Source organism: Somniosus microcephalus, chromosome 10 (genome assembly GCF_052327205.1).
Source record: "Somniosus microcephalus isolate GS21.2 chromosome 10, FLI_Smic_1.0, whole genome shotgun sequence".
Lineage (NCBI taxonomy): Eukaryota > Metazoa > Chordata > Chondrichthyes > Squaliformes > Somniosidae > Somniosus > Somniosus microcephalus.
Window position 1 is genome coordinate 10,624,148 of NC_140996.1, and position 13,362 is coordinate 10,637,509.

Below are 13,362 nucleotides of genomic sequence, written 5' to 3' on the forward strand. Positions count from 1 at the left end.
GAAGTCTTACTACAATTATACTGGGCTTTGGTGAGACCACACCTGGAGAACAGTGTACAGTTTTGGTCCCCCTCCACTCCCCAGGACAAAGCATCAAGTACATCCGCCACTGGACTCGATATTCACCCTCCCCATCTCCAGTGCACCGTGGCTGCAGTACAGGAAACTCTTTGGTATCCGGGACCGGCGTGTTGCCGGTTGATTAAAAATTCCGGATGACGGAGAGGGTTATCTACCGAGGCTATTTTTAACAAACAAAAATTTTGTAAAAATCAAGAAATGTGCAGTATACAGTAATTGGGTACTCACCTACAGAATGTGGTGTTAACTGGATGGTGGAAGATGCTTGATTGAGTACAGCACTGCCAGTTGAGGGTAATCCATAACTCTTTAATAACTTCCGACAGCGCCAAGAAGCCGAGTAGTGGCAGTTTGGAGAACTACCCCCACTGACTAACTCGGCCACCGCGGGAGACTCGGACTCGGCAACATTTCCGGTTATTGAGGTGTGTTTTCTGAGTGTGTATTTTGCCCACCAACATCTCAGCAACTAGGGGTAGGCAACAAAAGTGACCGTGGCAGCAGCGCCCATGATTTGCTCTTTACAGCAAAATTGTAAATGCGTTGTTCATAGACGCACAAAACACCTACAGCAGATACTTCCCCCTCTTGGAGAAACAAGGCTCTTCTCAGCTCATTTTCCCCTTGAGCATACAACAGCTGACAAGGAATATAGGGATTTGCTGAATAACTCACGCCACCCATGATTTAAGAACCGCTCGGCCTCCCATTATTGTATCCCAGTGCTCCCAGTTCAGCTATTTATTATATGCAAACCACAGCTAAGGGGAAGCCAGATAAACACAGGAGGGACAAAGGAATAGAAGGTTATGCTGATGAGGTGAGATGAAGAGGGGCGGGAGGAGGCTCGTGTGGAGCAGAAACACGGCACGGACCAGTTGGGCCGAATGGCCTGTTTCTGTGCTGTAAATTCTAAGTAAATTACCTGAAGCCTTGCAATATAATCAGCATTACTTTTGAGTTAGAGATAAATCGACAGACTTTCCCACCATACAAGCGACATAACAAGCCACATTTTAAAACCAACAGCAGGAAAGCCTCACCTTTCAAACGTATATTCACTCTCAGCCCTGAAGAAGTACACATGTGACTTGAACTGTAGCTTGAAGACATAGTCCTTGTGAATGTTGTCGGACTCTGCAGGGATGGTAACGGAATAGCCCAGCAATGGCAAGCTTGCTAGCGGATGATTATCCTAAGGGAAGATTCACAGTGGAGTTAGAGGCGACAGGCAAAACATCCTCTGGAGGAAAATAAAACATCATTGAATGCAGTTCGATGCTTCCATGACTTACTTTTGGAAACAAGGAACCCACGTTGTGGAGAGAGAGAAACTGCGGAGAAATAGAATGCGAGAGAGAACAGGGGAGACAGAAAGAATGCAAAACAAACAGAACAAGATTGGGAAGGCAGGAAGGATTAAAGAATGCGAGACAAACAGAATGACGATTACACAAAGAAAGGCACAATTCTTGGGGAGACCAAACGCAGATTGGGTGACCGCTTTGAGGAACACCTCTGTTCAGTCTGTAAGGGGGGCCCCGAGCTCCTGGTGGCCTGTCACTTTAATTCACCACTCCATTCCCACTCAGATCTCACTGTCTTTGGCCTCTTGCATTGTTCCATGGAAGCTCAGCGTAAGCTCGAGGAACAGCAGCTCATCTTTCGATTAGGCACTTTACAGCCTAGAGTTCAACAATTTCAGATCATAACTTCAGCCCCTATCACATATATTTACATTTTTTATTATTTTTTTATCCACACTTTTGTTTGGCCTTTTTTTCTTCCCTCCCATAGAAACATAGAAGATAGGAGCAGGAGTAGGCCATTCGGCCCCTCGAGCCTGCTCCGCCATTCAATGCGATCATGGCTGATCATCCAAATTCAGTACCCGGTCCCTGCCTTCTCCCCATATCCCTTGATCCCTTTAGCCTTAAGAAATATATCCAATTCCTTCTTGAATATATTTAATGAATTGGCCTCTACTGCCTTCTGTGGTAGAGAATTCCACAGGTTCACCACTCTCTGGGTGAAGAAATTCCTCCTCATTTCTGTCCTAAATGGCTTACCCCTTATCTTTAGACTGTGACCCCTGGTTCTGGACTCCCCCGCCATCGGGAACATCCTTCCTGCATCTAGTCTGTCTAGTCCTGTTAGAATTTTATAAGTTTCAATGAGATCCCCTCTCATTCTTCTAAACTCCAGAGAATATAAGCCCAATCGACCCAATCTCTCCTCATACGTCATTCCTGCCATCCCAGGTATCAGCCTGGTGAATCTTCGCTGAACTCCTTCCATGGCAAGAACATCCTTCCTCAGATAAGGCGACCAAAACTGCACACAGTACTCAAGATGTGGTCTCACCAAGGCCCTGTCCCACGTGGCAGCTGTCCTTCACTCTGCCAGCGCAATCCACACCTCATCTAGAGCCATCCTTTCTTCCTTAACCTGTCCCATTACCACCTCCTCTTGCCTTGAATATCTCTTAATCTCTCTCAATCTCTCCTGCTTTCTATCCTATCACTGACCTTCCCTTTTGTTCTTTCATCCCCTCCCCCATTTTCCAGCCCCTCAACTTGCTTCACAATCTGTTCCTTTTCCTGCTTTTTCCAGTTCTGACGAAAGGTCTTCGACCTGAAACGTTAACTCTGTTTCTCTCTCCACGGATGCTGCCCTGCCCTGCTGAGTTTTTCCAGCGTTTTCTGTTGTTATTTAAGACACAATTCTTGTTATTTTTGTCCGTGAGCGAGAGATAGCATGAGCGGCCCACTCATGCACAAAAGAAATCTTGTCAAATTGTGTTTCCTTATTTTTTATTGCCGTTTGGAGGTCACCCCTGTGCTCGCTGACCTACATTGGCTCCCAGTTAAGCAACATTGCGATTTTAAAATCCTCATCCTTGTTTTCAAATCCCTTCATGGCCACGCACCCCCCCCTATCTCTGTAACCTCCTCCAGCCCCACAACCACCCCACCCCCCACCCCCGAGATCTTGGCACTCCGCCAATTCTGCCCTCTTGAGCATCCCTAATTTTAATCGCTCCACCATTGGTGGCCGTGCCTTCAGCTGCCAAAGCCCGAAGTTCTGGAATTCCCTCCCTAGCCTCTCCGCCTCTTTACCTCTCTTTCCTCCTATAAGACGCTCCTTAAAACCTACCTCTTTGACTAAGTATCTGCCCTAATACCTCCTTATATGGCTCGGTGTCAAATTTTGTTTGATAATCGCTCCTGTAAAGGCACTATATAAATACAAGTTGTTGTTGTTATTTTGGATGAGAAACTGAGGTCTGCTCTCTCAGGTGGACGTAAAAGATCTCATGGCACTACATTGAAGAAGAGCAGGGGGGAGTTCTCCCCGGTGTCCTGGGGCCAATATTTATCCCTCAATCAACATAACAAAAACAGATTATCTGGTCATTATCTCATTGCTGTTTGTGGGAGCTTGCTGTGCGCAAATTGGCTGCCGTGTTTCCCACATTACAACAGTCACTACACTTCAAAAAGTACTTCATTGGCTGTAAAGCGCTTTGGGATGTCCTGAAATTGTGAAAGGCGCTATATAAATGCAAGTCTTTCTTTTTCTGGAATGTTCGATTCACAGTCTTGATTTTAATTTTCATTCTAATTAAAAAAAAAAAAAATCGCAAGATTCAGGTGCCCGTTTAACAATCTCCCACTGACTTCACACTGACTTGTATGATCTGCTGTTCACGCCAGACGTGAACACATGGCATTTCAGTTCACTGCAGACTTGATGCAGACACGTTTTATTTTTAAATGACAGTTTCAGCGGAAAGCAGGTGGTGGTGGTTCGGCAGCAACTCAAAAAACCCAGCCCCCTCGAGCCTGTCCCTCCATTCAAGTAGATCACGGGCTGATCTGTATCTTAACTCCATCCACCCGTCTTGGTTCCGTAACCCTTAATACCCTTACCCAACACAAATCTATCCATCTCAGTTTTGAAATTTTCACTTGACCCCCCAGCCTCAACAGTTTTTTTGGGGGGAGAGAGTTCCAGATTTCCACCACCCCTTGTGTGAAGAAGTGCTTCCTGACATCACCCCTGAACGGCCTGGCTCTAATTTTAAGGTGATGCCCCCTTGTTCTGGACTCCCCCCACCAGAGGAAATAGTTTCTCTCTCTCTCTACCCTATCGAATCCTTTAATCATCTTCAACCCCTCGATTAGATCGCCCCTTAATCTCCTACATTCGAGGGAATACAAGCCGACATTGCTGCTCCAAGTCAACACATTATAAATGGGGTAGAGACCTTCGTGTGAAACCGCAAAAAAGGAAAGAACCTTAATTTCAGAATTCATACTGGTATATGTAGACAGAGCAGGTAGCTACAAGAAGTAGTTTTAGAGTATGCAGTGCCTTTCATAAAAACATAGAAGATAGGAGCAGGAGTAGGCCATTCGGCCCCTCGAGCCTGCTCCGCCATTCAATGTGATCATGGCTGATCATCCAAATTCAGTACCCTGTCCCTGCTTTCTCCCCATATCCCTTGATCCCTTTAGCCTTAAGAAATATACCCAACTCCTTCTTGAATATATTTAATGAATTGGCCTCAACTGCCCTTCTGTGGTAGAGAATTCCACAGGTTCACCACTCTCTGGGTGAAGAAATTCCTCCTCATCTAGGTCCTAAATGGCTTACCCATTATCCTTAGACTGTGACCCCTGGTTCTGGACTCCCCGACCATCGGGAACATCCTTCCTGCATCTAGTTTGTCCAGTCCTGTTAGAATTTTATAAGTTTCCATGAGATCCCTCACCACCTCAGCACGTCCCAAAGTGCTTCACAACCAATGAAGTACTTTTTGATATCGCAGTCGCTGTTGTAACGTGGGAAGTGAAGGCAATGCCACATTCAGTCCCTCGAATGCGTGTTTTCTCCAGTGTGACTCACCTGATGCGATTTGTAGAAGAAGAGGCAGAAGTTGGTGAAGACCACCCAAAGCTTTTGCCAGCCGTTGCTGTTCTTGAATTTTCTCAGCAAGTTTCCAGACAGTTGATTCTGATGCAGGAGGAAACCACAAATAACATGACGTAAAATAAAAACAAAACGTTACAAGCCAATCGCGAGAGGTATTAACACGAAAAAAAGGACAGAGGAAGTAAGACTGCTGCCCACGAGTGAAATCACACTGCTGCCCAATAGTGAAATCGCACTGCTGCCCAATAGTGAAATCGCACTGCTGCCCAATAGTGAAATCGCACTGCTGCCCACTAGTGAAATCATACTGCTGCCCACTAGTGAAATCGCACTGCTGCCCACTAGTGAAATCGCACTGCTGCCCAATAGTGAAATCGCACTGCTGCCCACTAGTGAAATCGCACTGCTGCCCACTAGTGAAATCGCACTGCTGCCCAATAGTGAAATCGCACTGCTGCCCACGAGTGAAATCGCACTGCTGCCCACTAGTGAAATCATACTGCTGCCCACTAGTGAAATCGCACTGCTGCCCACTAGTGAAATCGCACTGCTGCCCAATAGTGAAATCGCACTGCTGCCCACTAGTGAAATCATACTGCTGCCCACTAGTGAAATCGCACTGCTGCCCACTAGTGAAATCGCACTGCTGCCCAATAGTGAAATCGCACTGCTGCCCACTAGTGAAATCGCACTGCTGCCCACTAGTGAAATCGCACTGCTGCCCAATAGTGAAATCGCACTGCTGCCCACGAGTGAAATCGCACTGCTGCCCACTAGTGAAATCGCACTGCTGCCCACGAGTGAAATCGCACTGCTGCCCACTAGTGAAATCGCACTGCTGCCCAATAGTGAAATCGCACTGCTGCCCAATAGTGAAATCGCACTGCTGCCCACGAGTGAAATCGCACTGCTGCCCACTAGTGAAATCGCACTGCTGCCCACTAGTGAAATCGCACTGCTGCCCACGAGTGAAATCGCACTGCTGCCCACGAGTGAAATCGCACTGCTGCCCACTAGTGAAATCGCACTGCTGCCCACTAGTGAAATCGCACTGCTGCTCACTAGTGAAATCGCACTGCTGCCCACTAGTGAAATCGCACTGCTGCCCACTAGTGAAATCGCACTGCTGCCCACGAGTGAAATCGCACTGCTGCCCACGAGTGAAATCGCACTGCTGCCCACTAGTGAAATCGCACTGCTGCCCACGAGTGAAATCGCACTGCTGCCCACTAGTGAAATCATACTGCTGCCCACGAGTGAAATCCCACTGCCGCCCACGAGTGAAATCGCACTGCTGCCCACTAGTGAAATCGCACTGCTGCCCAATAGTGAAATCGCACTGCTGCCCAATAGTGAAATCGCACTGCTGCCCAATAGTGAAATCGCACTGCTGCCCACGAGTGAAATCGCACTGCTGCCCACTAGTGAAATCGCACTGCTGCCCACGAGTGAAATCGCACTGCTGCCCACTAGTGAAATCGCACTGCTGCCCACTAGTGAAATCGCACTGCTGCCCACTAGTGAAATCGCACTGCTGCCCACGAGTGAAATCGCACTGCTGCCCACTAGTGAAATCGCACTGCTGCCCACTAGTGAAATCGCACTGCTGCCCAATAGTGAAATCGCACTGCTGCCCACTAGTGAAATCGCACTGCTGCCCACTAGTGAAATCGCACTGCTGCCCACTAGTGAAATCGCACTGCTGCCCACTAGTGAAATCGCACTGCTGCCCACTAGTGAAATCGCACTGCCGCCCACGAGTGAAATCGCACTGCTGCCCACTAGTGAAATCGCACTGCTGCCCACTAGTGAAATCGCACTGCTGCCCACTAGTGAAATCGCACTGCTGCCCACTAGTGAAATCGCACTGCTGCCCACTAGTGAAATCGCACTGCTGCCCACGAGTGAAATCGCACTGCTGCCCACTAGTGAAATCGCACTGCTGCCCAATAGTGAAATCGCACTGCTGCCCAATAGTGAAATCGCACTGCTGCCCACGAGTGAAATCGCACTGCTGCCCACTAGTGAAATCGCACTGCTGCCCAATAGTGAAATCGCACTGCTGCCCACTAGTGAAATCGCACTGCTGCCCACTAGTGAAATCGCACTGCTGCCCAATAGTGAAATCGCACTGCTGCCCACTAGTGAAATCGCACTGCTGCCCAATAGTGAAATCGCACTGCTGCCCACGAGTGAAATCGCACTGCTGCCCACTAGTGAAATCGCACTGCTGCCCAATAGTGAAATCGCACTGCTGCCCAATAGTGAAATCGCACTGCTGCCCACGAGTGAAATCGCACTGCTGCCCAATAGTGAAATCACACTGCTGCCCAATAGTGAAATCGCACTGCTGCCCACGAGTGAAATCGCACTGCTGCCCACTAGTGAAATCGCACTGCTGCTCACTAGTGAAATCGCACTGCTGCCCACGAGTGAAATCGCACTGCTGCCCAATAGTGAAATCGCACTGCTGCCCACTAGTGAAATCGCACTGCTGCCCACTAGTGAAATCGCACTGCTGCCCACTAGTGAAATCGCACTGCTGCCCACGAGTGAAATCACACTGCTGCCCACTAGTGAAATCGCACTGCTGCCCACTAGTGAAATCGCACTGCTGCCCACTAGTGAAATCGCACTGCTGCCCACGAGTGAAATCGCACTGCTGCCCACGAGTGAAATCGCACTGCCGCCCACGAGTGAAATCGCACTGCCGCCCACGAGTGAAATCGCACTGCTGCCCACTAGTGAAATCGCACTGCTGCCCAATAGTGAAATCGCACTGCTGCCCAATAGTGAAATCGCACTGCTGCCCACTAGTGAAATCGCACTGCTGCCCACTAGTGAAATCGCACTGCTGCCCAATAGTGAAATCGCACTGCTGCCCAATAGTGAAATCGCACTGCTGCCCACGAGTGAAATCACACTGCTGCCCACGAGTGAAATCACACTGCTGCCCACTAGTGAAATCGCACTGCTGCCCACGAGTGAAATCGCACTGCTGCCCACTAGTGAAATCGCACTGCTGCCCACTAGTGAAATCGCACTGCTGCCCACGAGTGAAATCGCACTGCTGCCCACGAGTGAAATCACACTGCTGCCCACGAGTGAAATCGCACTGCTGCCCACGAGTGAAATCGCACTGCTGCCCACGAGTGAAATCGCACTGCTGCCCACGAGTGAAATCGCACTGCTGCTGAGGTTGCTTATCAGCAAAGGAGAACTTGCTGTTAATGATATTGGACAATATTCGCATTTCAACTCGGGGTTGCCAACCCTCCAGGGTTGCCCTGGAGTCTCCAGGAATTGAAGATTAATCTCTGGGACACACTGCTGCCAGCAGACGCCGAGGAGAAAAATAATCGGGGCATTGAATTATTATTTTTTAATGATCTTTGAACACTTTTGTTTATTGGTTATTGGAGATGGGGGCGGGGGGGGCGGGGGTGGCTGGGGAAAGGCTGTTTGACCGGGCGCGGCGGTTGGAGGCAGCAGGTTATGTGATGAAACCTCCAAGGAAGGCCTCCAACCAGAGTTGGCGACCCGTGCCAATGGCGGAACTTTAAACAAATTCGAGTCTCTGAAGATCTCAGGAGAATTGCTGGCGTTTCCCCGAACTGAAGGGAAGACTGTAAAATAGTTATCCAGCAAAATAAAAAGTTGAAGAACGGTTTGTTGTGAATAATTGCTCGACACTTTAGGAAATATGATTGGATGATCCTAATCAGGTAGAGAACAGAGTTATTTATTCAGACTTTTTTTTCCATTTGAAGGCAATAACATTAGTGGCCAACTTTCCATGATTAAGATGGCAGTACAGCTTCATTGTGAACCGATACTCGAGCAAACATTCACCCTCTCTTACTAAGGCTTCTTTTTTTTTGGGCAGTCTCTCTACATTTTCAAGCACAGCAATCTCATTGAGCTATTTAATACCACACTGCCTGCTGCCACCCGTTAATGCAAAAACTCTCCATTCCAACTACCTCTGTCGGGAGAAGTTACCAAGCGGTTCGATGCCGTTTAAACTGACTGGGATCTTACTTTTTTTTGTTTAAGTAGATAGAGGCTCCTCAATTACTGTCAAAGGGGTGCATCCGTGCCTCAGAACGTGATTAACCTTCCTCTTGTATGTCGGACTGTTGCTGGCTGTTTTATGAACAAACTGAACCAGCTCCTTGGTTTTACGTTTGATGACGGGAACCTTCTCACTTGGATGATCATTATTTGCTTACTTAAGGTATTTGCAGTCATGAAACAATTAATTAAAAAAACACACCACCAAGAGCATAAGAAATAAGAGCAGGTGTAGACCATTCGGCCCCTCGAGCCTGCTCCGCCATTCAATGAGATCATGGCTGATCTTCGACCTCAACTCCACTTTCCTGCCCGATCTCCATATCCCTCGATTCCCCTAGAGTCCAAAAATCTATCGATCTCAGCCTTGAATATCCTCAAAGACTCAGCATTCACAGCCCTCTGGGGCAGGGAATTCCAAAGATTCACAACCCTCTGAGTGAAGAAATTCCTCCTCATCTCGGTCTTAAATGGCCGACCCCTTATCCTGAGACTATGCCCCCTAGTTCTAGACTCTCCAGCCAGGGGAAACAACCTCTCAGCATCTACCCTGTCAATCCCCCTCAGAATCTTGTAAAGTTAGAGATAACTCCTAAACATGTCTCACTAAGCTTTAGTTACAAGCAAATCACAAAATATCTCATTATACATACTTATTTTTCATTCGATACACCACACACACTTTTAATCCTAGCTCCTTTGCACAGCATCTTTTCTACATTGTTGATGTATCCAGTCCTATTTTGCTTCTTGATATGCAGTTAGTTCCGCTTCAATTTACTTGGCTTTAGAACGCTAGAATTATATTCTTGTTCTGGCTCACTCAACTGGATTCAAATTACAGAAACACACACATACTTTCTGGTTGAGATTCCACTTGGCTCTCAAGTGGCATAGTTTGCAATTTCTCGCTTACATTTTTCATTTATTTTTCCCCCTATGTTTGGAACGGTGAAGTTGACCCTTTTTTTTGGTTTAAAGACTTGACCGATAGTTCCAATGATGGCTCAGACGTTCCGGTGTAGAACTGCGCCATTGAAGACTAGAAGATCCCAAGCTTTGCCAAGTAAACTAATCTCAATCAGGGTAGCTACAAACTGGACCGGGTCTGGGGAGGGGCAAATACTAACCCGGGATCCCATTTCCGATCGCCATCCAGTGATTGCCGCTGGAATGTGATAAATAGAAATTACAGCACAGAAACAGGCCATTCGGCCCAACTGGTCCGTGCCGGTGTTTCTGCTCCACACCAGCCTCCTCCCACCCCTCTTCATCTCACCCCATCAGCATATCCTTCTGTTCCTTTCTCCCTCATGTGTTTATCCAGCTTCACCTTAAACGTATCTGTGCTATTCACCTCAACCACTTCCTGTGGCAGCGAGTTCCACATTCTCACCACTCTCTGGGTAAAGAAGTTTCTCCTGAATTCCCTATTGGATTTATTAGTGACTATCTTATATTGATGGTCTCTAGTTCTGGTCTCCCCCACAAGTGGAAACATCTTCTCTACGTCTACCCTATCAAACCTATCTGTACTTGCATAGACATCAGATGACACCTTTCCTATTGAACTACCGATGGGTATTATTTTGCCAGTATTTAAATAATGTGAACCTATTTAATTGACAGTCACTTTAAAGGGGCAATAACTGTCATAATAAAGTATCATGTGAGACACCCCACAGAAAATGACAAGAAATTTAAATCTGTGAAAGAGCAATTTCATTGCATTGAATTTGGGACTACAGCCAAGAGCTGAACAAGGTTTGCATTGCTGTGAATCGGTTATGGTTTGACAACAACACTAAACTTGCATACTTTAAATCCAGCATATAGGCCTAACTGGACGGTAGAGTCTAGAGCACTTTGTGTAGGGTCAGGGCAGACCCCGAGTCTGGATTCAGGTTGCCAAATCCCTCGGAGTGCCCTGGAGTCTTCAGGAATTGAAGATTAATCTTCAGGGCATACTGCTGCCAGCAAAAACCCGGGAGAAAAATCACAGGGGTAATAAAAAAAATTGTGGCTTTTAAAAAAAATTCTTTGAACACTTTTGTTTACTCATTATAAAGACATTGGACATCTGGGGAGAAAACGACTGTTTGACTCACGGTCAAGAATCATCCAATCGGGTGATGAAGATGCACTGCAGCAACTCGCCAAGGCTTCTTCGGCAGCACCTCCCAAACCCGCGACCTCTACCACCTAGAAGGACAAGGGCAGCAGGCGCATGGGAACACCACCACCTCCAAGTTCCCCTCCAAGTCACACACCATCCTGACTTGGAAGTATATCGGCCGATCCTTCATCGTCGCTGGGCCAAAATCCTGGAACTCCCTCCCTAACAGCACCGTGGGAGCACCTTCACCACACGGACTGCAGCGGTTCAAGAAGGCGGCTCACCACCACCTTTTCGAGGGCAATTAGGGATGGGCAATAAATGTCGGCCTTGCCAGTGACGCCCACATCCCGTGAATGAATTAACATTTTTTTTTATAAATTCACTTTCCGATTGGTGTGGTCAGGCCATGAGGATGGACGTGTTGGGCCAGCAAAGGTTGGGAGTCCGGGGGGGGGGGGGGGGGGGGCAGGAGGTCATGTGATGAATCCTCCAGGAATATGTCCAAGCAGAGTTGGCGACCCTACTCGGGGATTAAGGCTGAAGCTTCAATGATGAGGCAGAACCACGTCACACGTACGTTACAATTACAGCCGTAAATCTTTGGAATTCTCTACCCCAGAGGGCTGTGGAGGCTCAGTCGTTGAGTATATTCAAGGCTGAGATCGATAGATTTTTGGGAATGAAGGGAATCAAGGGATGCGGGAAGGGGGAGTTGAGGTCGAAGTTCAGCCATGATCTTATTGAATGGCGGAGCAGGCTCGAGGGGCCGAATGGCCGACTCCTGCTCCTATTACTTATGTTCTTATGTAAAAGTCTTAAGTACAAGTTTGAACACTGAACCACACGGTGAGCTCCTGTTTTTTCAGCCGTACGGTCAGTGGGAAGCAAGTGAATGGAGGCCAGGCTTTTCCATATAGCATGGAAGGAGAAAGATTAACCTCTCTCGTTAAACTCCCAGTGTCACTAGCAGTAAGTCACCTTATTGGCAGGAAATTGAGCGTCAAGGAGACAGCTGATAAAGGAGGATGGGCGTGAATACAAGAGGAAAAAATATATACTGTTGCACTGGGACCGTTCTCCTTAAAGCAGAGAAGGTTAAGGGGAGATTTAGTCAAGGTGTTCAAAATCCTGAAGGGTTTTGATAGAGTCAATAAGGAGAAACTGTTTCCAGTGGCAGGAGGGTCGGTAACCAGAGGACACAGATTGAAGGTGATTGGCAGAAGAACCAGAGGGGGAGATGAGGAGAAATTTCTTTAACGCAGTGAGTTGTTGTGATCTGGCATGTGCTGCCTGAAAGGGCGGTGGAAGCAGATTCAACAGTAACTTTCAAAAGGGAATTGGACAAATACGAGAAAAGGAAAAATTTGCAGGGCTGTGGGGAAAGAGCAGGGGGAGTGGGACTAATTGGAGAGCTCGTTCACAGAGCCGGCACAGGCACGATGGGCCAAATGGCCTCCTCTTGTGCTGTATGATTCTATGATTTCACAACGTCTAACTAAAGGAAACGAAACGGAAAAAGTTTTCAACTTTTTTAAAAAATTCGTTCCTGGGATGTGGGTGTCGCTGGTAAGGCCCAGCATTTATTGCCCATCCCTAGTTGCCCTCGAGAAGGTGGTGGTGAGCCGCCTCCTTGAACCGCTGCAGTCCGTGTGGTGAAGGTGCTCCCACAGCGGTTAGGGAGGGAGTTCCAGGATTTTGACCCAGCGACGATGAAAAAACGGCCGATAAATTGTTCCATCACAGAAAATATGTTGTTTGCCAGAAGTCAGTCAAGCAGTGGAATACATGTCCAACTTTCTCATTTAAGATACTGGAAGTCCACATATTGTGGTGCGTTAGTTTAAATATGTCCGTACTGCGTAATAGGGCACATAACATTTTAAAATTTCACATTACTGCAATTTGTAACCACTATAAGTTGAAGTGTTAATCATGTTTGTAGAAATAATTCAAACTGACCCAGAAAAATACAATATATTGATTTTTGAATGAGGGGAAGTGTCACGTTCTCAAGCCAGTGCGATTCCTCGTGTAACTTACTGCTTTAGCTAGCAGTCAGGCAGGTAAGTTATTACTGATTTCAGAAAAACGGCATCACAGTCCACAGAATAAAATGCCGTTTTCACTTAATGAGGCGCAACTAAATTTAA

At 47.3% G+C, this 13,362-nt stretch overlaps 1 protein-coding gene across 4 annotated transcripts in view; it reads right to left on the reverse strand.

Moving 5' to 3' along the window:
• The window catches only part of farp1 (FERM, RhoGEF (ARHGEF) and pleckstrin domain protein 1 (chondrocyte-derived)), a 372,795-nt gene that overhangs the window by 4,363 nt on the left and 355,070 nt on the right, over positions 1 to 13,362 (reverse strand). For 3 of the 4 annotated variants that reach the window (XM_085998433.1, XM_085998432.1, XM_085998435.1), the window contains 3 exons: positions 4,993 to 5,100; positions 1,377 to 1,415; positions 1,125 to 1,276 (listed from right to left, as the gene is read on the reverse strand). In XM_085998433.1, the coding sequence (XP_085854559.1) occupies positions 1,125 to 1,276; positions 1,377 to 1,415; positions 4,993 to 5,100 (299 nt within the window). The remainder of the gene's footprint in view (positions 1 to 1,124; positions 1,277 to 1,376; positions 1,416 to 4,992; positions 5,101 to 13,362) is intronic. The other variant, XM_085998434.1, reaches the window with a different exon arrangement.